The 25122-nt window shown below is 33.8% G+C and overlaps 1 protein-coding gene, 1 long non-coding RNA gene and 2 pseudogenes across 5 annotated transcripts; 2 read left to right on the top strand and 2 right to left on the bottom strand.

Annotated features, from left to right (window-relative positions):
• Nucleotides 1-596: 596 nt before the first annotated feature.
• Nucleotides 597-3203, bottom strand: LOC110230397 (annotated as a pseudogene).
• LOC110230119 lies at nucleotides 3030-4316 on the bottom strand (annotated as a pseudogene).
• A 12786-nt stretch (nucleotides 4317-17102) lies between these two features.
• On the top strand, nucleotides 17103-18531 carry LOC110230238. 3 transcript variants are annotated; one of them, XR_002333352.1, is made up of 5 exons: nucleotides 17103-17302; nucleotides 17399-17682; nucleotides 17778-17880; nucleotides 17963-18101; nucleotides 18258-18531. It is a non-coding gene; the product is annotated as an uncharacterized LOC110230238 (long non-coding RNA). The 3 variants fall into 3 exon arrangements; XR_002333351.1 differs by having other exon boundaries at nucleotides 17399-17521; nucleotides 17963-18490; XR_002333350.1 differs by having other exon boundaries at nucleotides 17963-18490.
• A 3940-nt stretch (nucleotides 18532-22471) lies between these two features.
• LOC9321921 lies at nucleotides 22472-24295 on the top strand. Of its 2 annotated transcripts, XM_021033119.1 has the most exons (7): nucleotides 22472-22654; nucleotides 23055-23096; nucleotides 23176-23212; nucleotides 23308-23624; nucleotides 23728-23793; nucleotides 23883-24016; nucleotides 24115-24295. In XM_021033119.1, the coding sequence occupies exons 2-7, from the start codon at nucleotides 23088-23090 to the stop codon at nucleotides 24119-24121; spliced, it is 570 nt and encodes a 189-aa protein (XP_020888778.1). In that variant the 5' UTR covers nucleotides 22472-22654; nucleotides 23055-23087; the 3' UTR covers nucleotides 24122-24295. The 2 variants fall into 2 exon arrangements, with proteins under 2 accessions (XP_020888778.1, XP_020888779.1); XM_021033120.1 differs by lacking the exon at nucleotides 23728-23793.
• The last annotated feature ends 827 nt before the right edge of the window (nucleotides 24296-25122 follow it).

Genomic DNA, 25122 nt, shown 5'->3' with positions numbered 1-25122 from the left:
GCAAGATCGAGGATTGGCATCATGCAGTCCGGAATTCGAGCGAAGTCAGATATTCCAAGCTCGATCCATTCTCCGGGGTGAGATCCAAGGATGTGAAGATCTCTTGATATCGTAGTAAGCCTGCGTTGCATCCGGTTAATCCTCTTCCGGAGTCTTCTTTTCCAATGTAAGCTTCCGATGTTGAAGCGCAAGTGCCTCTATGAATGCCATCGCTGTTCCTTGGTCTCTGATTGGGAGATCCCTGATCAAAGCGCACGGAGCTCGGATCTGAGATCTGAAGGAGCCGCGAGGTGAAAGAGGCTGCCTGTTTGGCTCATTTGAAACATCTTCGTTTATCATTCCGATCCTGGAGAAGTCGGGCATGGATTCTGAACATCGAAGGTTGAACTCCATACTTGCTAAAATGAAAAAGAGTGGTGAAGAGTAAAGGGAAATTGAGACCATAATTTATAAGAACGTCATATCCCTTGGAGTGATTCGCGGAGAGATTTATGCTTTTAAACCAATCCTGCATTAAAAGACGTATCTCCAAGAATATTTTGAAGAATAAGGAAAAATGCAAATGTTCCCATAAATAAAAAAAGAGGGGGCCAAAGCCCATTAAGAGTTCAAAATGGGAGCAGAGTTAGGGAACATTTAAGGAAGAGGCTCAGGAACAGGCTCCTTCATCGCCGGTTTAATTTCCGAAGTGGACGCCTTGTTCTTGGCATCCACTTCGGGACGATCCCGAACGCGTTTCCGATGGGTGCTGGCATCCTCCTCGTCTTCTTTTTCGCTATCAGATGGAGCGGTATAGACCGGGGCGTTCACGGGCCCCGGAACTCCCTTAGCACAGAGATACATCCAGAGCATCTTCGGGATCTCAGCAACAGAGTCAAAGTTCCGCCATTCCCATTGAAAGGGGCAGTTTCCAGAGCTCTTATCTTCCTCTCCACACGAGCGATGCGAGCCTCTAGTGTTTGCCTTTTGAGACCTAGCCGCTGCCTCTCGTCACACAAGCGACGGTGCTTGTCAACGACCTAGAATAAAGATAAGTAAGTAAAAAGAAGAAAGCGGAAAGTTTTGATCGGAGGAGATAAGTACTAAACCTTATCCAGGAAATCGCAAGCCTCTTTCTTTTCCTTCGAAGGGAAGTAAAACACGGCGTGCGGGAAGAGAACACCTGTCGGCTCGAATCCATCGTCGGACAGAAAAAGCGGGCTGCCGGGATCAATGGGGACTACGTTTTCGTTTTCCATTGATATGGTGCTTATCGAATGAATTATGAAGTTTCTTGAGGAGAGATCAAAGGTAAACAATCTCCTATTTATAATAGGAATAGGGTTTGTCTTGGAAACGAAAAATCATTAATGGTGGTGTGCCCTAGTAACTTAAACCATTTTTGGAAATCGAGAAAAGGCAGTTATTGCCTTAAAGGCGAGCCGCTTTTCCTACTTTCAAGAAATGAGAAAGGAAAAAGCAACCGTCGCATTAACTACAAAAGTTTTTAAGGCCCAGGCCCAACAAATTTACCGAGTTGACTAAACCCGAAATGGGGAACTCGCGTTAAGCCGAGCTCAGTTCTCGCATTATAAAGAGAAAGGTCTGATCAGCCTAAAAAAATCTCGAAGGCATAACTACAAGGCCACAAAAGGTTAAACGCGGACTTTGCAAACCCGTACACAGTTTTAACCAAACCCTTTTGGGATCATGACCTAAAAAGGTTTAAAAGCCTCCTCAGGCAAAAATCTTGTTCAAAAAAAAAAAAAAAAAAAAAACAATAAACCCTCCTTAGGCAAAAACATGTTCAAATTTAAGTTTTAAAATAAATGGGACAATCCCCAATTTAAAGTGGACACAGCCACTACGGGTTAACAGCCACCTCGGACTCCGTCTCGGCTGTCAAAGTTTCATTCACCTCCTTGGCTGGTGCTTGGTCAGACGAAGCTCCTGGTCCGCTTTCCACGGTACAACCATCCGTCAGAGTGACCTCCGGTGCGGCTGGAACTTTGGGAGGGGCGGCATCTTCCGCCTCACTTGAGCCTAGGAAGGATAATTCCAGTCAACAAAAAATATATATAATAATGATAGGGAAAGAAAGATATAGTAAGTATCAAGAGCTGGAGATTACCTGCCCAGTCTAGACCCGATTCACTAGGGGGAGGTGATTCAGTAAAGAATTCCTCGAAGTGCTGTGGGTTGAAGGTTGAAGCAGGAAGAGCTGCCAAGCGACTCCGTTTTTCAGATAAATTAGCAGTCAATTCGGACCTTTCTTGCGCTTCGGAGAAATCTTTGTCATGGATCTGATCCAACAGGATCAGGTTGCTCTCGTGCTCTTTAATGTCAGATTCTAGATCTGACCTAGATTTCTTAGTTTGAATGAAGCGGATAGCCCCTTGGATCAATTCCATCCCACGTCCTTTGACCTCTTTTCTGGCCTTCGATGCTGACCTTGCTAACTCAGAATCACGAAACTTGGCGATCGCCTGGTACTTCGCGTGAAGCTCGGTAAGTTGGTTGTTCAGGGTATCGGCGGATGATTCAGACTCATGAAGTCTACCCTGAACACCAAAAAGTTCATCCTGGAGCTTGTAATTCCGGTCGTACTGGTCCTGCAGCTCCCCCTTTATCTTCGCAAGCTCGGATGTTAGACCATCAACCTTGTCCTCCAGATCATGCTTCGAGTCGGTAGAAGAACGGAGATCAGCCTCGAGATTAGAAAACTTGCTCTTCCACGTGTCAATCTCCTTTTCCCGACCAATGACCAACCCTTCGTAATGTTCAATTATGTCATTGACCTCGCCGTTAGCCTAATATTACATATAAACCCGGAATGACGGATCAGTTCGAAGAATGACAGTGAAATCAGATAAATGAAACGGAACTAACCCGAGATGAATGATGAGCATGAAGTAGGTATCGCTCACGAATCGCAGAGCGCCACTTGTTAAACTCCGGCAGGATCGCACCTGATCGGGTTTTGAAGCACCGAAAAACGTTACCCTCTTTCTCCATGGCTACGAAAGCAAAAGAGGAAGGGTCTTAGAAATTCAGAATAAGTACAAGACGAAAAGAAAAGAATACATGTATATCATCATACCTGAGAGCGATTTGATCTGAGGAACAAGAGCAGGCTTTGTCTTCGGAGAGTCATCTCGAGACTCAGAACTTTCCTTCTGAGAAGCTGCACCCAGGTTCGTCTTCTCGCCACTACGTTGAGAAGAAGAAGACATATCGACAAGACGAGGAGGACCCATTGGTTCAGTAGGAGGGGACAATCGAGGAGAACAGTCAGTCCGGGCCCTTGACTTCTCTCTTCGCGGAGAAGAACCACTGCGGGATGACCTGTCCCTCTTTTTGCGAATTAAATCCTTAAGCGGTTCGTTGCTAAAGTCATCTCGGGAAGAACAAGGAGAGTCACGGTTAGGAGATTGGGGCCTCCGGGGAGGACGGTCATCGTGACGTTCACGTCGAGGTGTCAATCTGAAAACGGCGACGGATCTGGCTCCTTCGGTGCTACCGTCGTCAACCAACAAGGTTTTGCTATAATGTTTTTTGTCAATAGCGGTCGCAAGGAACGCCTTGTTCTCATCACAAGCCTAAGCCATCGGCTTGGAGATCATTTTTCGCTGGGCAGTAAGGGCCCGAGCTAACATTCCCTGGGTTGAGGGAGGAGGCGGAAGACGATGAAGTTGATTGGGAGGGCTCATCCTGAGTTTTCGATTGGCTTCTATGAACCGTTCGAGAGTGAAAGAATTCCAAAGGGTTTCCCCTTCGAGGATTATTTTGAAGAATCCAATGAATTCTTCAGTTGGTAGAGTCGGAGCGACGAAAGCTGCGAAGTGAAAATAACAAGTTTAATCAATAGGAATAATAAAACAAATTGGAGGAATGTATGCGACCTAATTTCTACCAGGTTTCGCGGACCACTTCGATGGGAGTAAATCTGATAGACTACCAATCGAAGCAGGGGTTTTCTTAATCAGGAACCAAGGGTGATACCAATTTTCATCCTTGTTTGGAAGATGTGAAATGACGTTCCTGTTAGCATTAGGGTATGCCGAGAAATACCCTGTCTTCTTCGATGAACTTCTCACGCTTAGAAGCTCATTCAGCTCGGGGACACCTATAATGTATCCGGCTTCCGCCGCTACTGTTATAATTCCGAGTATGGTTCGGAGAAGATTGGGGGTTAATTGAGGAAGAGCGATCTCGAGAACCGCCAAGTACCGAACTAGGGCTTCGGGAAGTGGGAAGGTTAGTCCGCAACCTTTGAAATAAATCTCGTACACACAGAAGTAACCATCGCGATGGTTCTCTGGGGATTCTGTGGGGTCAGCTATTTGTGCTTCCGCCATAATTTCCGGCGGAATCCGGCAAAGCTCTCTCAACCGCTCGAGGGATTGAAGAGTACAAGTGGATCTATAGTGCGGACCGGCAATATCATTAGGGCGAGTGCACTCGTCATTACTAGAGCGCCTATCGTCGAATGACGGAGATTCGGGTCTTTCAGAATCAGAAGTCATTAGGGAAAATGAAAGGTTCAAGATCCGACGAGGAGAAATTTGGCGAAGGAAAAGAAGAGAGAGGTTTCGAGTAAAGTGCAAATGTAAAAGTAAAAGTAAAAATGATGATGAAAGAAGTTACCTCACGCAAGCTAGGTGATAATGATGAAATCGCCTCGGGAATCATGGGGGAAGTGGAGAGGTTTTTTTCGCTTTAATAGTAAAAAATTAATATACGGTCATAATGGCGCCAGATGTCACGCGGCCAAATATGGGTAGCGCCGAAATTAAAGGACTGACGGGATCTTGGCAGGAAATCAGAAGATTCCGCAAAACGCAATCTTTGGTCATTAAAGCATTAAAGTCCTCCAAATTGGAATAGCACTTCGAAAGACTTGGGGGGCTAATTGTTGGTGTCGGATCCCGCACCAGTAGTCCGGGACCAACCAAAGATTGCCACGTAATCAAGGTAACGGCCCACAAAGGATAAAGCCCATTAGATCCGTGAGTCGGAGAAACAGTCGAATTGGTTATCACCACGAGGTGAGTCCGAAGTGACTGCACCTCGACATAAGTCCGGAGTCGAAGTCACAGTTAAGTCGGTTTAAGGATATTTGGGCCGATTGGCGAAGCCCATGAAGATCGGAATCAACTCAAATTCGAGCGTTAAGCATTAAAGTCAAAGATCAAAACGGACGCATTTAAGAGAAAATAATTGTACTTAATTAGCCATTTAATTGACATTTTTCTATGTATAAATAGAAGGGCGAATGGCCATGTGAGGGGGAGGTCTCTCTCTCGAAGAAGAAATAATATAGCAATTTTTGTAGCAATCCATAAGCTTTTTACACATTTATTTTTGTCCCTCAAGAGTAATCTTTCATACTTAATAAAAATACTTGAGTGTGTGAATCCGACTTCCACAATTTCTTTTGTTCATTATCTCTTTTTTTTAAGCATTATTTTGTTTGTTTACACGTTGTAGCTTATAAACCAATTTTGATTTTATTTTTGGACCATAACATATTTCAATAAAAAATGTATAAAATCTAGTCATTTAGGTTAGCAGAAGCACGCTTGTATGATTAATATTTATGGAAAACAAATGACTTTAATTGGTTAACATAGTTTAAGATTCAACAGTTCGTTTGGTTACTAAATGAATGGATGAAACATACATATTAATTGAATAGTTGAATTAGGTTATACATGATTAAAAAAATGGTTAGAATTTTAAACAAGACGGTTTTAAACTGTAAATAATACTTTATATTCTAAAAGAAAAGAATATGGACTTTGATTTTGCAAATAGTAATATGGATGAAAAACAATGTGACTCATGAATATGATCGAGCAACCGCCTAACTTTTGACTAATGACTACACGTTCTTCAGAGTTCAAACTACCGATTTGTTTATGGAAGAGAGAAAAAGAAAGAAAAAAACGAAAAATAAGAAGCGCTTAAATGCTTTCGTTTGCGTCAAACCTTAGTGGAAGAAATAGGATTTTATATAATACATATTTTTGTGATTTTATATAATATATTTTCGTGTTGATTAATAGGATCACTGTAAAATCTCTAGAAATTTGGCTGTCATCTCGAAATATTTTCATATAAACATGCTATGAAATTTATTAACTTTTTGAAAAATCAGAAGTATTCATATTTATTTTAGTAAATGAGTCATGGATGATACTAAATTTATGAGAATTCTTTGATTTGTTTTCCAAAATTTTAAATTTATAGCCAAAAAGCATATCAAATTGTTAAAAAAAAAATCAAAAGAAGATGAATTAGAAACAAAAAAAATGAGAGATGAGAATGAGATATATGAGACAGAGCACTATATCCCCGGTTAGAACTTTTAAGGGGTCATAACGGTATGGACTTATATCTATATATACATTTTTAGAGTACATTTAGCAAATAAATCCTAGCTTTCACTACTATTTACAATGGAATGTCACTGAAGTTAATTTTTAAGATTTGCAAAATTAAATAAAAGATATTAATAAACGATTTTCGATTCTAAAATCTTGCTTAAGTCTGATGTTTCCTTTTTTTTGTTAACGATTTTAAAGCTACGTTCCTATAATCTCATATTTTTGGTTATGATTTTAAGGAATCTAATTAGTTTAAGAAATTTCTATTAAAAAATATCTAAATAGTATCCTACATTTCCGTTTTAGTATTGATTTAATAGCATATACATATATAATAAATATAAAAAAAAATCTAAATAGTATCCTACGTTTCTGTTTTAGTACCGATTTAATAGTATACATATATAATAAATACTATCCAAATGTAAATATAATTAATGTAATTTTTTATAATGTTAATATATTAATTAATGAAATTCGGCTTTAACACCAACAAATCTTTTGTTGGAAAGATTTTTTCAGATTCTCTAATTTGTTTCCATTTAGAAAAAATAATAAATTTATAAATAATTCTTATTTACAAAATAAAATCCAGAATATCTAGCAAATAGAAACTAATTATACTCTCAATTGTTTATAGATAATATTTTCAATATACTAGGAGTTATTTCTATATATAAAGATAACAAATACAATGATCTATTTAATGCTAACATAATTCAATGAAATCTTTAAATAATCCTTATTTACAACATAAAATCGAATTTATGATAAAATATTCGAATCAATTGATTTTCATAGCATCTTAACTTTTTCATGTTTCAAATCGAATTAATGGGTTAACAATCCGAATTAATGACTATTAACAGCAAAATGATAATATTCCATATCTTAAAGTACAACACACAAATCCGCATATTATGCCATTGGAAGATTTTTCACTAAAGCTATCTAAGCGTTATCAATATATATATATATATATATATATTTTTTTTTTTTTTTGTTTAAGTCTTAAAGAGCATTGTCAATACTTTGTAATATCAATGTAGTCAAATTTTGAGTATGTAATTTATTATGTTCTTTTAAATGGTTTTCATTTAGTTATTGGATATGAGGTTTGCTTTTACTGTTTTGAGTCATTGTTTTTTATTTTACGTTTATGTTTGATGCTTTAATATAAAAATGATCCGGTTTGTATAATATATATGTTCATAACACGTGAACAAGATGAATAAAAACAAATATACAGAAGGCTTAGTTTTCATTTCTTTGTTATATTTCTGTTTGTTTCTTAATTCACACTAATTGTATTTGATTAATTTTTTTTTGTCATAACTATAATTCATAATCTACTCTAAACTTAGATTTTAGTTGGTTTTGATTATAACTATAGTAAGCAACATCTGTGTATTATTACTTTATTATAATAAAACATTACAAATATATGTTTTTTAAAGCAAACTTTTAAATTGGCTCGAATTGTATATATATGTTTTTAAAATAAAAATATTATCAAAATATAACAAAATGTTGTTCAATTTCACGGGACAGGGTTATATGGTGGGACGGGTTTTGGTCGATACTAATACGGAACGGTATATGACGGGTGAAATCCTAGAATTAACAATCAAATACAATTATATAATCTTAAACACTAAATAAAATAAATAATATTAACAAAACAAATACAATTTAACATTTAAAAAATTTAGTTATAAACAATCGATCCGAGGTGTACCGCGGAGTAATATAATAATATTAATATAGAAATATATTTAATCAAACAATTCAAACTTTTGTTTAAATTATAGTCCCACGGTGTACCGCGGGTTAAAATCTAGTGAACATACATTCTTGTACATATATTGAACTAACAACAAAATATAACAAATTTTACATGTAAAGCTTATCTCTCCCTAACAATTGATGATGATAAATACATTATTACCATTGTCATTTAATTAAAGTGAAATTGTGTGAGGTAGCAGCTTATTTACCTGAAATTATAGGACTAGTAATAAGAATAATTTTTAGAAGTTATACCATCTCCAATAATTTATTTCATTTCACGTTTTAAAATTGAACTTTTTCTTTAAAATGACTATCCTCTCAACATCACGTCTTTATAATTGCATCTATTCATTTATAGTTATTTTTCTTCATTAGATTCATTTTTGTTATCTAGTATTTATAGGTATATACTTTGTTATCTATATTATTATCTATTTTATCCTAAATAACTATCAATTTTAGTTATTAGTTAATTTTGTCCGAAAATTGTTTCCCTTGAACATAAGTTAATTTAAGAAATTGCATATTTATATCATAATGTTTTGTTGAATATATTTAACTAATTGTATTTAAAATTATTTAAAAATTAGAAAAGTACTTCTACTCATTATAACTCTTTGTTTAATATTTTTTGTTCATGATCACATCTTTTCACCATAATATTTTCAAATAATAATATAAATCTTAGTAACTGTTTCTGAGGATTACTTCTCTTTATCATAATTTTTCGTAAAAAATATCTTGATTTATTATAAATTTTTTTTTTTTAAGTTATTGCAATTGACTATGATTTTTGTTTGGTATATTTTTCTTTAAAGATTTTTGAAATCCTCTCTCCCGCGAAATCATGGGGAGTTTGAGTCCTAGTAGATGTTTTTCTTCTCCTGTATCTCCTTTTCTTGTTTAGAGAGACTCTCCAAGATTTTGAAAGCCTCTTCCACAGTTTTCTTGTCCTCTGAAGATTTGAGAAACTCTTTAAACTACAAGAAATGTAAACATTCTATAAACAAATATAGATTGAAAAGTCAATGTGCCTTAGTAAGCTTCTAGAAGCAAATAAACAGTTCTCACCTCCTGGAGATCATTTGTCAGCTGTGTTATAGCAGATCTGACACCATTGAGATTATGCGCGAGATCAAGCTTTGTGTCTTTGATAACCTCTTCCTTTAAGATCTTATCCATTGAATACAAGGAGAACGAATTTACTTAACTTTGTAAGTTTTTGAAGGAATATAAAAGCTAAACAGCTTTGACATAGATCATATAAACAGTTCATATACACAGTTCATACCTTGAGGATATCAGCACTAAGGTTTTACACAGCCTCGCTGTGCTTTTCAAGTAGTTGAATAACATCATAATAGGATTAGATCAACTATCTATGTAATAGACGTTAAAAAGGAAAAAAAAAAAAAAATACTTGTCTACTATGATACCACTTTTCAAAAATAATTTTAAATCTCAGTTTTGTTAGTATGTAAGAGAACTTTTAAGCGTCTATAGTAAACTGAATATAAAATTTTGAATGTGAATTTCAAAAATATTACTTTATTATACAATTTAAAAAAAAAAACTTTTCTAGTGTTAACTTTATTACCGTATGAAAAGAAACTTTTAAGCGTCTATAGTAAACGGATTAGAAATTTTCAATGTGAAATTTAAACTCTCATAATAGCTATGTTTGGAGAATTGTTGGTATCAAAGATATAAAAGCTAGCTATGTCTATGCATGCAGAATTGTTGTTAGTATCAAGGATATAAAAGCTATCTATGCATGCACAATTCAAACTTCTCGAGTCATCTTTGACCATCTTAGACTAAAAAAATAGATAATAAAAGGTTACTCTCTTTGAAAACACAAATCACATAAACCATCGAGGAGAGAAATCAACTAAATAAAATGTAAAAAAGGAGAAAAGATCGGTCAACATTGGCGACTTCGGAAATCCACAAGTGTTCAATAGTTCATTCTCTCTCTTATTTACCATTACTAAAACCTTACTTCACTTCAGTCATTTCTCTCTCCGAATTCAATAAGCCCACCAGGTATAAATTCAGATTATGTGAGCTTCGCTATAAACATCAAAATCATGCTCACCACCAGTCAATCTTAACCTTATTCATCGTCATTTTTATAGTCTCTCCACATCAATTCTCGTTGATATGATCTATGTTATGAACAATATGTGAACACATGGGTTTGTTCTAAAATTTTTAGTGAAATATATACGATTATTAATGATAGTTTTCAAAATACTAATATATCTATATTAGTATTGATAATAATATATAGAATACTAAAAAATGATTGAATCTTTCAAATTACGTACTATTGAGAAGAATGTTTTCTACAAATACAAAATTCAAACAATATTAAGACTAAAACATCATATGGTAGTATTTGAAGCCACATCATATAAGGTAAACTATTTTCATTGTCCCCTTCTTTGCAATGATAATTATTGGTTCTCAATCAAATTAGTGATTATATTAAAATTCTAAAAATTCTTATATGCTCAAATTAAAAATTGAACCTCCAAACATCTTATAAGTTACCACAGAACTTCTATATTCTTTATTACATCATCTTACAATACAAAATCAAAGTATTTATTTTGTTCCCTTCCAAAAATCTTTTCTACTTCTTTGAATTGGCGAATAGTAGTTTTTATTTCATCCGAGTAACTTCAAAAACTTAGGGTTTGCTCAACTTTCCTAACCTGAAGAAAACAATATTTAGCTTACAACTATCAACATGCCATTTTTTCATTATAGGAAATGCTCATTCCAACTTTATCATGTTAGTTAATGTCAACATATTTTTCCATTTTAAGAGAGAAAATGAGATAATATAATTTTCTGATAATAAGATAATATTAATAATATTATAATTTAATCATTAAACATCCCCCAAACACATACAACTTTATTCTCATCTTCCTACCATTTTATTTTATTTTCCACTATGACTTTTTTTCTTATATCTTAACCGATAACATTTCACTTATGTATTTTTCCTCTCTTTTTCACTTTAATTCTTAAATAGTATTCATATACATATAATTTTCATTATCATCTCAACAATATTCTATGATCTGCAACCACATCAATGTCTATTTATCTCTCTTAAAGAGAATCCCTTAATTAGTAAACACAACATTTATATATATAGATACCGAAAGTGGTTCTTCTTTCCATACGCATATTTCACCTAAACTTTTTCAAAATATTCTTAATAATTAAGAAAAAATATGTCCATAAGATTTTTTGTTAGTTTTTTTGTTTTATAAAACATAAAATTTTGACGATGCGTATGCAGTTTCATCAATGATTTTTGTCTCATATTTTACTAGTTTATTTCCTGTCGCATATTTATTATATCTATTTTCTTTTCATCTAAGTATGTAAATTTTAGTGATTAAACTCATTCCATATTCTAATACAAAACTCTGAATATGAAAAATACTGATCAACTCTACAAATTCTATCTAAAATATCTTAATATAAAAATTAATAAAGATTGAAAATTAATTAATGAGGTAGTACATTTTGATTAAATGTTTAAAAGTATATATGTGGATAGTTAGATGTGAGTAAAATTATAAAATCTAACATTATAAATTTTAGTGAAAACTAATGTAGAATATTTTCGACCTATAGCATGCTGTAATCTAATATACAAAGTGATATCTAAGAGCATCTCCAAAGGGAGATTCTCTCAAAAAATTTGATGAGTTCTCTTGTCTAATTGGCAAAAAAATAAATCAAAACTGATATTAAAGCAGAGAGTCGACTCTCTGAAGAGAGGTTTGAGCAATTGAGAGAACCGTACACGTGGCATACTCTAATTGGACCATCTTTTTTAACAAAAAAAAAAAAAAAATTCCGTGTTTTCCATCGGCAAAAAAAAAAAACCCGAGTGTCTCTCTCCCGCGAAGGCGATCGATTGACGCTGGATTAATGGTTTTCGATGAGTCGACGCCGTCTCCCCAAAATTTCTCACTTCCCCTCATTTCGCTTCGAAGTCAAAAGCCCTAATTCGAAAATCCCCTATTCTTAAGGTACGGATCCGATCTCTCTTGCTCATACTTCGACAATGTTTTTTTTTGCTCTTTTGATCGTCGATTTTTTTTCTTCTCGTTTTCTGCGTTTATTTGTTGATATGTTGTTGATCTTCGCGTTTGGGTCGTCACTTCATAATCTGTAGAATTCAGAGTTCGTTTTGGAAGATCTAGCAGTGTAAATCGTCTGTAATAGTCTCTTTTTTGGGTGCTTGGATTGATTTGTTAGAGATGATTGTTGTTGTTTCTCTTAAATGCAAGATTGTTGCAGCGTTATTGAGTTTTAGTTCGTGTTCTTATGTGTATTGATCACTGGTTTTGTGAAATCTAGATTCAAATTTGATAAAGTCTATTTGTTGGCTTTGTCTTGTTTTTGATCACTGGTTTCGCTTGGTTTCAATTTAACATGACTGATTTTGATGTCTTTTTTTTTCCAGAAAATTAACATGATTGGTTTCAATTTCATTCTTTCTATGGTCACTGAGCTTTTGATGATTTGGGGTTTGTAAAGCATGGTTTTCGCCAAATGATTGATTGTTCATAATCAATGCTATAACTGATTATTAGATGCTTCTACTCATTAATTGCTTCATCTAAATGTTGTCGTAGCAAGATCTTTGTTCTTGAAATTTTTCTTGAAGCTAGAATTTGGTTTCATGATTGTCTTGCATTGCATTTCTTGTCTGACTAGATTAATAGAATATAATTGTCTCTAATCAATGTTTGTGCTTCTGTTCTGTGTTTGTGTTGCATACTTCTTAAGTTTTTTTGATCATTGTTCCCTAAGTTCTGTAATTGACATGATTATAACTCTTTGGTCAATAGGATGAAGCAGGAGATGAGATCAAGGAGGCAGAACCAAAGGTCTTGTGCAAGTGTCATTCTTGTTTCACTGTCTTGTCCAAACCAAAGCATAGTTAATTCACATTCTTGTACTCTTTGATTAATAAACGAGTAAAAGAAAACATGTGCAACCAAGAGTTGTTTCTTTTTGTGAATATGTATTGTAAAACCATGTATTGTTTTTACCAAAAAAAAAACCATGTATTGTTTTACAAAATTTGAATTTTTTCTTAGAGAACCCCATTAGTAGTTTTAACCATTGGAGGTCACAAAACTTAAGAGTTCCTATGCAAGTTTTAAGTTTGAAAAAAGCTAAAATTTATTCTTATAAAATGCAGAGAACCCATGATGGAGTTGTAACCATTGGAGATGCTCTAAGATCCTCGCTCAAAGACTCAAGTCTCATCTTCCGGAGGCGATTGAAATGAACCAGAGTGCTTTTGTTAAAGGTCGTCTCTTGCTGGAGAATGTTCTATTGGCTACAGAATTAGTAAAAGACTATCATAAGGAGTCCATTTCCTCTCGTTCCACGTTGAAGCTGGACATATCTAAGGCTTTCGATACGGTGCAATGGCCTTTTATTATTGCAACGTTGAGAGCTATGCAATACCCGGATCAGTTCATCTTTTGGATATCCCAATGTTTCTCTACTGCGTCCTTTCCAGTTTCTATAAATGTTGAACTAGAGGGGTTCTTCCAAAGTTTTCGAGGCCTTCGACAAGGCTGTTCACTATCCCCGTATTTGTATGTGATCGCTAGCAACGTCCTCTCGGGACTACTAGCAAAAGCTTCCCGTGACAAAAGTATCTGGATACATCCGAAGTGTCAGGCTTTAAATATGTCCCATTTAAGTTTTGCTGATGATATTATGGTATTCACGGATGGGTCGCTGCAGTCACTTCAGGGAACTCTTATGGTGTTTGATGAGTTTGCTCAAATGTCTGGTCTCACTATTAATGTGACTAAATATTCTCTCTTTGCTGCGGGTAAAGGGAAACGCCAATTAGAAACTGAGGCTTCCAATGTTGGCTTGGCGGTTTGTGAGCTTCCTGCCCGTTACTTAGGACTCCCGCTCACTACCAAATCTATGACAAGGCCAGATTATGAGCCATTATTGGAGAAGATTCGGAATAGACTGTCTCATTGGACTACACGGCACCTATCCTATGCGGGAAGACTACAGCTAATAAAATCAGTGATAGCAAGCATCACCAACTTCTGGTCCTCGGTTTTCTGCCTTCCCAAACGGTGTTTCAAAGAAATAGAAGGTATGTGTTCTGCGTTTCTCTGGAGTGGATCTCCTAACAATCATAACAGGTCTAAAGTTGCTTGGAAGGATGTATGTATCCCGTTAAAAGAAGGAGGGTTGGGGATACGGAGATTACATGAGGTTTCTCGGGTTTTTGGGCTTCATTTGGTTTGGAAAATAGTCTCTGGCTCGAACTCCTTGTGGGTGTCCTGGGTCCGTCACTATTTGATCCGTCAAGGTACTTTCTGGGATGTGAAGGAGACTACCTTAGGCTCTTGGCAATGGCGTAAACTTTTAAAGCTTCGGCCTATAGCTGCAGAGTTCATACTGAATGAAATTCGGAACGGCCAAAAAACTTTTTTCTGGCTTGATAAATGGCTTTCTATGGGGCGTTTGATGGACATTGTAGGGGAAGGTGGTATATGTTCTCTTGGTGTGCAGCGGTTTGCCACATTCTCGGATGCAATTACAGAGTCCTCGTGGAACTTTAGAAGGTGTCGGGACAGAAAGTGTGAGGAGATCAAGCAGCACATCTATGGCTTACCAACTCCGATCCCGGGATCCGGAGACGATGTGGTCCTTTGGCGCCATTTGCATAATGAATACCGTTCAACGTTTTCAGCACCACATACATGGGAACAGATTCGCACCCGTAGTGATACCAAGGCATGGAGCAAAGTAGTCTGGTTTTCACAAGGAGTTCCCCTGTTTGCATTCATCTCATGGCTAGCCATAAAAGATAGGCTATCAACAGGAGCTCGGACAGGACAATGGGGACACGCTCAGCCTTGTCTATTCTGCGCGGAGCCCGTTGAGTCGCGCGACCATCTGTTCTTTTCTTGTCCTTACTCATTCATGGTATGGATAAAAGTTACCGGCAGCTTGATTGAACCGGCGCCTGACCCGGATGGGACTGCAACGCTAAACTACTTTACGACGCACTCATCGGAAGGTAATACGCATATCCTTCTAAGGCTAGCTTTCTAGGCAACAATATATTATCTCTGGAAGGAACGTAATGAGAGGAAGCACAATCTACGCTATCGCTCTCATGACCAACTTGCTCGACTCATTGAGAAAACAATCAAAGCCCGTATAGTGTCTCTACGTTATTTTGAATCTACGAAGTTACAAGGCATGCTGAAAGCTTGGTTCAGAACAAGGATAAGCCTTTAAGTGTCATGCCCTGTTTTTGATCGTTTTGGCTCTGTTTTGGACTGTTGTAGGTCCTCTGTTTTTGCTCTACTTTTGGTCGATTCTTAGGCAAATAGTCTTTGATCAAACTCATTTGTATATAGTTTATATTTCTTAATCAATTTCACATTTCATCATTAAAAAAATGTAGAATATTTTATGTATTTAGTTTAAAATAATTTATATACCTCTTGCTTCTATATATTGTCATTTTTTCTCCTTTCTAGAAATATGTATTTATATAAAATTCATAAATTATATATATACCTCTTGTTGAAATAAAAAAAAAGGTAGTTACGCAATCTCGCCAAAAAAATCATTCCACAACTTGTTAAGAAAATGTTTTACATGCAAACGGTCAAACCGTCAACTTATTTAAAGTCATTTACAAATCTACCATCTATTTTACCATTAAAAACATGTTTTTACACCAAATCATATTTTACTGTTTAACTATGCTCTTTACCACCATCTACAAAATATTTCTATAAACACAGTAAGCCAACTATATGTCTTTTTATTTGCGTCCAAGTATATATCTCTTTACTTTCACATTTGCATAGTTTCTTTACCACTAAAATTGTTGACACATAAAAAATTTTGAATGAAAAATGGATAAATCTTAGGTTCACCCCTAGGGGTGAATCCCTTTGTTCACCTCCTTTTTTATTAGCCAACAAGATTATGCCATATAGGATTGTATTTAAACAAAAATAGTTAACTAAAATTTAATTAAGAAAAACAAAAATGTTTTGATTAGTATGATCTATCTTTAAACACTATTAAATATCGCTCTAATTTTTAACTGTTTTGCATGATCCTCTATCTACATGTCTGTATTGCTGCATTTTTCTTTTCAAAAAAAGCATATATGACATTCTTGGAAAGTCGGCCATTTCATACCCAACCTAAACAGCAATGTTCAATTCATGCATGATAGTTTATTCTGTACCAATACATACCTAACCTTTTAAAAATTTCAAATTTCATACCCGAACTTATCAAATCGTGCGAAATCACACATATCTTGTCTCTAATGCTGATATGGATGCCACGCCGTCGATGACGTTGATGACGTGGTTGCCACGTCTTTCATGATGTCGTTCACACGTCATCATCATTTTAAACAAAAATAAAAATTAGACAAATATATAAATATATATATATATATATATGTAAATTTCATTGTTAAGCGAATATAATGTGTCCGTATTTGCTATCATTATTACTTACCGAGATTTGAAACTCTCGACATCTGTTTTATCGTGTTTCTCGATACATAGATGATGCGTATAGGTAATCATCATCTGTCCCTTTTGTGTTTCTATTTATTTTATTCTTATACGATAATGATTTTATAGGATTAACTATATTGTTTTCTAATATTATTTTTAAAAATATTAAAAATAAGTAAAATAATTCCCTGTTTGTAAAGATATCTCATATCTAATAAGATTACGATTTGACGTTGTCTATAGTGTCTTTTACAGTTTTCATGATGATGAATGTATTATCCACTTGCTTCTCGATCTTCCGTTTCAATTTTATTATACCCTCTCTTTTATTTTTTTTATTAGTCTCACTATCTTAGGTATGGAAAACAAAAAAATTCTGAGAATACATCACAAAAAAAAAGAAAAAAAAAAGAAGAGGAAGAGATGGAGAACTTCCATGGTCTTACGTTGATCAATCCATCGATCACCGGATGACATATCCGCATTAAGGTGGTGAGTTCGTTCACCGTGCATCTTGCCCCACCACATAAAGCTTTAGGGTTGATCTTAGCAGACGAAGAGGTGTTTGTTTAATGTGATCTCTTGATTTTTTCTTTATCTATATGTTTTGTCTAAATCTTTAGCAGTAATAAGTGATCTACTTTTTATTTTGAAAAGGAAATGATGATTGAGGCTGTGGTTGGGGCCAAATTCGCTAACTTTTATGATGAGTATATTGATGAGGAAGAATGGTTAACAATCAACCATTTTGGTGTGGCTTTTAGCTCAAGCACTTTGAAGGTAACCTCGCATCCGTATAAGATTCGCTTTCTCAAGTACACTGTTGTGAGGAGAATTATCGATTTTCCGATCACTCTCCGTCGTTTTGCGTCATTCTCCGATATTATCGGTAACGTAATCGATACATCTGCTTTATACATCTGATACATCGATACATCTAGGTAAGCATATATTTCTAATTTTTGGTAGTTATATATTGTGGTTGTGTTGTGCATGTTGTCTTAAGATTTCGTTACACTGTTCCTTTTTTTTTTAGACTTGGTCTGAGCGATTTTCGATGTTGGAGTGTTGGAGAATGTTGCTTCTAATCCTAATGATGTAAATGGTATGAGGATCTCGTTCAAAGTCAGAGACAAAGAGTGAGTAAATGTTTATGTATATAGAGATTTGTACCATTTAATGAATAATTACTTAATTTCTTATCATGATTTGTTGATGTAGTAATGAGGTATTGGAATGTTTGGCTCTGAAGCAAGAGCCTCTAGATTTCGATCATACTTATTATTTGTTCGGTGGTGGAGTTATTGTTGCGTTACTCAGGCGGTGGAAAGTCGATCGTTACTTCGATGGCCCTAAGAATGTAAGGATATGTAGTAGTTACATAAGTTACATAAGTTGTAAGTTATTTGTGAGATGTAAGTTACATAAGTTGTGAAACTCTTCGTTTGCAACTTTTATTTTTTGAGTCATATTTATTGAACTAACTGTCGGGCCATTTATTTTGTTGTTTACTTAGGCTCGCTATAAACGATGTTTGAAGGTCCCGTTGATTGGCGATCTATGTTTATTATCGTTATTTATGGATATAACCTGCTAGCAAGAACGTTTCGTATCGTTTTTGAATCATTTTGTCGTGACGACAGCTTTAAACGTCACATTATCTACTTCTTATTATTTGTTTTCTTAAGACATTTTTTGTTTTGGATAATCTTATTTTGGTTTGTATATGTATCTACGCATGGTTTGCCATTGTTATTGTTATTTTTTTGCTCGCATTAAAAATATGACAACCATCGTCTACAATTCGGGATACTAATATGATATGCATAAATATATTTATTTATATATTGCCAAGCTATGGTATTATCTAGCATAATGACAACCATTGTCTACAATTTAGGATACTAATATGATATGCATCAATATATTTATTTACATATTGCCAAGTTACGGTATTATCTAGCAATAATGCAATTCTTATTATGTGTATAAATTCTATCTATAATTGTTAGACCTGAATAATATACGTGCATATTAAATAGAAAAAAATGGATACCGAAGGAATGGAATATTTTCTCGATCTTTCGTTGTTGAAACCGTCGATCACCGGGTGGTTTATCTGTGTGAGGGTTCAAAAATCTTTTGTATACCGCTCACTGCAACGTTAAAGAGTGACTTTAATTTTTTCAGACAAATATGTAAGTGTTTATTATGTTTGTGTCTATATGTTTTTTATGAGACATATAGTTAGATTAATATGTTCATATACACATGTTGTAGATGGACGTGGTAAAGAAAGTACTTTCATGATAAAATATGATTGGATGTAAAAAACACATTTTCAATAATAAAATAGATAGTAAATTTTTAACTGTATGTTAATAAGATGACGGTTTGACCGGTAGTTTGCGTCTAAAACATTTTGTGAAAACCACATTTTTTGAGATTTGGCAATAATAAAAATGATGAATATTAGAAAACATTTTGGTAATTGATTATAATTTAAATTATTGTAACAAATGTTACAATAATTATAATATATATATATATATATATATATATATACAAATTATATTAGTTGTATTAAAGAATAAAAAAATGAATATATAAATAACTTTTTTCTAAATGAAAACTTCTCTATTTGTTTCTAAAGATAGTTTCAGCTTACAACAAAATTTCAATATATATTTTCGTTAAGTTTAATTTTATTTAAAAAATTGAAACCCGGACATTGGACGTGTCCTAATCTAGTATTATATAAAAACTAAAAAGTCAAAAACACCGAATCGAAACCGGAATATTTTTAGTAAAGGTGACCAAACGGATTTTCAAGAAAACCAAAACCGAACCGAATCACCTGGTTACAATTCAGTTCGGTTTGGTTTTTTTGGGAAAGGTTATTATGCCGACCCATACAGAGAACCCATAACAAGATAAGCATGTGAAAAGCGGAGACTAAAACGAAGCATATTCACCAAATCAAGTGACGCTAAAGACAAAGAGAAAGAGAGGAGAGAAGCATATAGGTAGAGGTTGGGTTAAAGTCTTAAAGACAGGTACCACTTGGGGCTACCTCTTTAATGGATCCCTTTCGGCCAATAAATTGGGGAGTGGAGCATTGACCACTGTGCATCTGCTCTACCAAATTAATTTGTTGATTAGTTATACATTGTGGTCTTTGTCCAAAAAAAAAAAAAAAGTTATACATTGTGGTCCATGTTTTATGGGTTATAGTTAGTTTTTTTTTTTTTTTTTTTTTTTTCACTACAAGAAAATGATTTTATTATGACGAAATATATAGTCATAATAATAAGTTTTTCGTCACAATAAAAATATTGTTACGAATCAGTAACGATTTGTGAATGGTTGCAATAAAAGTGTCACAAACGTTTTTTTGTAACTAAAACGTCACAGCCATTGTGACGTTTAAAGAGAGTTGCAATTTGGTCACCAAATGTAACGATCCATAAACGTATTAAAATTGTCTCAGTTACTTACCAAATTTCGTGTCCCAAAAACGTCATAGTGTGCGACTGATACTACGTCTCAGTTTCGTCACTAATTACGACAAAACTATAGTCTCAAAAACGTCGCATTTAGTTACTTATAAAATGTCACTTGTTCGTCACAATTACCAACTAAAAAACTGTCTCAGGACCGTCATATTTTTTCATTTATTATGACAAATTTTTTGGTCATAAACCGTCACAAATAAAGACTAAAAACTCGTCACCAGTTAGTCACAAATACCAACTACAAATATTGTTGCAAAACCGTCATATTGTGTGACTGTCATAACGTTTTAATTATGTCACTCATTACGACAAAAATATAGTCTCAAACCGTCACATACGATGACCAAAAAATTGTTGCCAATCGGTAGGAAATACCAACTAAATATGGTCTCAAAACCGTTATGTTTTGTTACTGTTATTACGTTCTAAATTTTCACTCATTAAGACGGAATTAAAATTGTCAAAATTTTCACAATTAATTACAAAAGAAAATGTCTTCTACTATCAGGATTTGGTACTATTTTTTATTTATGACTTGTAAAAATAATTTGGACGAAAAAAAGACTTGTAAAAATAATTATATTATTACATAATTAAAGTAAATAAATAGAAATTGAACTAAAATCCAAATCAAATAACGTGATGTGAAATAGAAATAAAAGCCAAAGCCAAAGTATTATGAAGAAACGAAACAAAACCCTATTAAAAAGCATAGCAAATTCAATCAAGGAGCAACTCCAACGGAACTTGTGGAAATGTAGATGTCTTCAATTGTCTGGAGACGTTTCTCGAGGAGTAAATTCTCATCACGACTCTTCCTCAATTCATTTTCAAGTTCTTCAACTCGGTGGGCTAACGTTCCCACTCCTTCTTCCATAGGCTGTGAGGGAACTGATGAACCATCCAAAAGCATAGAAACCCCATTTTGAAGTGATCCAAGTCCAAATACACGACCTTGTTTTGACATTCCAACAATCTATAAAAAATACAAGTACATAAACAATGAGATGTATTTTAACTCAATATAAAATATCTAAATATGCATAATTTAATCTATAAAAGTACCTTAACATAGATTTCATTTTCTCCTCTAGGCTGAGACTAGCTATTGTCAAAACTTCTCCATTGGAAGACTCCATTTGTGACAAGCGCTCTTGCACATGTTCATCAAATTTTTCTGCAATTAGCCGTGCTTTTTCATCAACATACGTACCGTCAGATTTTTGGTGTGTTTTTTTCATCACAGCAATAAAGGAAGAGTCTTCATTGTTTGCCTCCTATAAGCAAAGCATTATACAATGTAAGAAATACTGCAAATCTTAAAAAAAACATAAATGTTATCAAAATTTTAAAAAGAAAATATATAAACATTACCAAAACGTCTTGCACTTTAGCATAAAAACGTCTAGAATATTGTATTCTTCTCCATGAGAAATCCAAACCCAATAATTAGGCATAAACCCTCTATTATATAAATGTCTGGACACGATCTCTTCGGACAATAATGGTAAGCCATTCTCGCATTTGAAACATGGACAAAAGAGTTTGCCTTTCTCGAGAAATAAAGCTTGATTTTTTGCAAATCTCATAAAATTTTCCAATCCTTGGCAAAATTCTTTTGATACTTCATTAGTTGTGTGATCGATTCTTTCATCATACATCCAACTTCTTGCAGCATAATTATTGTTATTTGACGACATCAAATTCGACCTGAAATATTAAAAAATATATCTCAGAAACTTATTCAAATTCAATCTAAAATAACTAGTGTAAAAGTATAAGATTACGATGGTAGTATCTAAAAGTATCTACGATTATATGGACACAAGCAAAGTCAAACAGCAGAGTGGCTCGTATCTATGTTGAAGCCAAAACAGAAGTCTATCACTCGCAAAAGAATAAAGAACCTTGGATTCAATTAAAAATTCATTCGTGAATCATATGTGATGATCCACTAACAAAGTCAAACAGCAAAACCTTGAATTAAATAACTTGAATGAGAACGAACTTACTTTCTTGTATATGAGTTTTCTGTTCGTTAATTGCTCTCGTCCACAAAGCACTATATATATGTTTATTAAACTTTCTGTTCTTATCGTCAATATATAATATATATAGATATATTCTATTTTTTTTTTATTATCTGCTCTGCCTATATTTTTCTTCCCTAAAAAAATTCTTGATTTATTTTCCATTTTTCCCAAAGTATTTTTCAACCCTAACTCCAATTTTTCCAATTGAAACTAAACAAAAAAATAATGGAAAAGAATGAAAAATTAAATACCTTCTTTCACGTTTTATAGAATAAAAGCTTGTGGAAGCATCCGTTTCACGTTTATATAGAATCTTCCCCAATTTTTTATTCATCCTTTTTTATGCGATATCCTATACTATCAAGGTATGTATGTTCTTCAATTAGTGTGATTTCCTCTAGATGTGAATTAAAGGTTTAGCTATTTGATAGTCACCACGTTTTTTGTAGATTGGGGTTTATTGGATTTGATTATTTTTTGGGCAAACTATCAATAATATTGAAACAGAAACAGAGTTACACTCCCACGGGGATTTGATTAAATATACGATTTTTATCATTACAAACCGTTAGATAAATTTCAGTGCAATCGTTTTTGTTCATGTGGGCGTTTGGATCTATTTCTTTTATTTTCCAGATTTTAATTAGATTGGGGTTTATTGGATTTGATTGAGAAACATGATTTTGACAAACTGAAAACAAAATTAGTAAACCGAATAAAAGAAATTTATGATGTGATTGATAAGTTGATGATGTTTTAATACAGACCTCACCTCCGTTTTTTCTAAAGTACGAGAAGATGAAACAGGTATAGTTATATCTCACCATTGTAGGTTTTCTGTTTCTGATTTATTAGAATCCTCTCAAATTCTTTACTTTTTGTGCAGATTTCAGATGATAGTCTTTATGATTCACCCCTTTCTGGTATTCTTTTTGCTTATCCTCTTATTAATTAAAATTATTTGATTATTGTAAATTTGTGCGAGAACCTAATTTTATTTATTTCATTTGATTCCCAGAACCTCCAAATTTAAATAATTGGTTTTCGAGCTACGTCTATGAATCGCCAATGCTGGATACAAGTGATGATCTTGGATTGTTTGTTTTTGGAAAAGATGAATGTATAGAAGAGACGATAATCGAGAAAGAGATCACAAATTTTGAAAGTACAATCGATGTTGATGAGGATCTTGATCAGTTAATCGTTGACGAGAGTGACATTGAGGAAGGAAAAGAAAACACTACTAGTCTTTTTCGATTTACTAAGAAGGAAAAAGCTGTTTATCTTGCCATGGTAAACTCAAAGGATTACAAGGAAAAATTAGCTGCCCACAAAGTAAGTAATGTTCTCTTTCCTATGAACACGTTGTATTTTTATCGAGGAAAAATTGTGATAAGCGTCTTACTTTGTCGATCTTCTTTTTCGATTTACTATGAAGGAAAAAGCTGCTTATCTTGCCATGGCAAACTCAAATGATTACAAAGAAAAATTAGCTGCCCACAAAGTAAGTAATGTTCTCTTTCCTATGAACACGTTGTATTTTTATCGAGGAAAAATTGTGATAAGCGTCTTACTTTGTCGATCTTCTTTCAGAATGGCACTACAACAATAACCGATGAAACGGAAGTAATTTTCTTGAGAAACCGAGTCAAATGTCTAGAAGACGAAGTAAGAAAATTGAATGATACTATTAATCGTTTAGTTAGTTCCAATACCGACTATAGAAGGTAAACTATATATGTCAATTTTTGTGTTCAGCTTATATTTGGAGCATCATCAAGTGTTATTTTTAATTTTTTTTTTGTTTATATTCATGTTGTCTCAGGGATTAAGTGTTAGACACGAGATGAATAGACATGAAGCAAGCTTGAAATGGATGTTTTATTATAAGTTCAAATTGTTATCTATTTTATAAAACAATAAAATCATTTTAAGTTTTAAAGATAATTATGAATTGTGAAAGATGTAATCGATTATTTTATTTTATTTTTAATTATTTTCTAAAATTTGTATATTCCACGTTAAAATACAATGAATATTCACTATATATAGGTATTTTAACTGGATAATCTATATATATATATATATATATATATATATATATATATATATATATTTGAGAAAAGTGTCATAATACCATCACAATTGTTATGACTGATATTATTTTCACTATTTTGTCATGTTTTAGTCCGTAGCAATATTATGACCAAAAAATTACGAATTTGTTACAAAATTTATTTTGTCCCAACGAAGTATCTAAAAAGTCACAAATTTATGACCAATAATTTGTCCCAAATTAATGTCACCATTTGTGACTACATATTGGTAATACAAACGTCACCACCGTTACGACTAATATTAACGTCACTATTTTGTCACTCATCGAGACAATTTACAGTTACTATTTAGTGCGTAACAATATTGTGACGAAATAATTACGAATTTATGACAAAAAAAAATCGTCATAACATAGTATCTAAAAAAGTCACAAATTTGTGACAATTTTTTTCCGTCTCAACTGAACGTCATAATGATTCTTTTTTTTGTAGTGTTTTGAATAACCGCGGGTCTCCCAAAGGCTTCCTAGGCCCAAGGACTAATCCCACGAGGCTGGCAATTCCCCTATGTAAACCTGCCAGTGGCCGTGTCTCGAACCCTGGTGGCGGAAGTCACAGTTGTGACCCCTTTACCACTAGGCCACAAGGCCCGGTTGTTATAGTTAGTTTTTAAGAGCTGGTTAAAAGTTTATCATGATTTATGTTTAAATGGAACCAATATAAAAACTTGCGGTCCGTTGATTGCGAAAAGTACCAAAAACAAGAGAAATTTTTCT

This window comes from Arabidopsis lyrata (genome assembly GCF_000004255.2).
Source record: "Arabidopsis lyrata subsp. lyrata unplaced genomic scaffold ARALYscaffold_3, whole genome shotgun sequence".
In the NCBI taxonomy this organism is placed as follows: Eukaryota; Viridiplantae; Streptophyta; class Magnoliopsida; order Brassicales; family Brassicaceae; genus Arabidopsis; species Arabidopsis lyrata.
The sequence above is the reverse complement of the archived record's forward strand: the minus strand, read 5'-3'. Positions and strand labels throughout refer to the sequence as shown.

What these genes read in the sequence shown, in the direction of transcription:
- LOC9321921 (XM_021033119.1), top strand. An exon ending in TTATGATTCACCCCTTTCTG is followed by an intron (nt 23,213 to 23,307) that starts GTATTCTTTTTG and finishes TTTGATTCCCAG; the next exon opens with AACCTCCAAATTTAAATAAT. An exon ending in AAAAATTAGCTGCCCACAAA is followed by an intron (nt 23,794 to 23,882) that starts GTAAGTAATGTT and finishes ATCTTCTTTCAG; the next exon opens with AATGGCACTACAACAATAAC.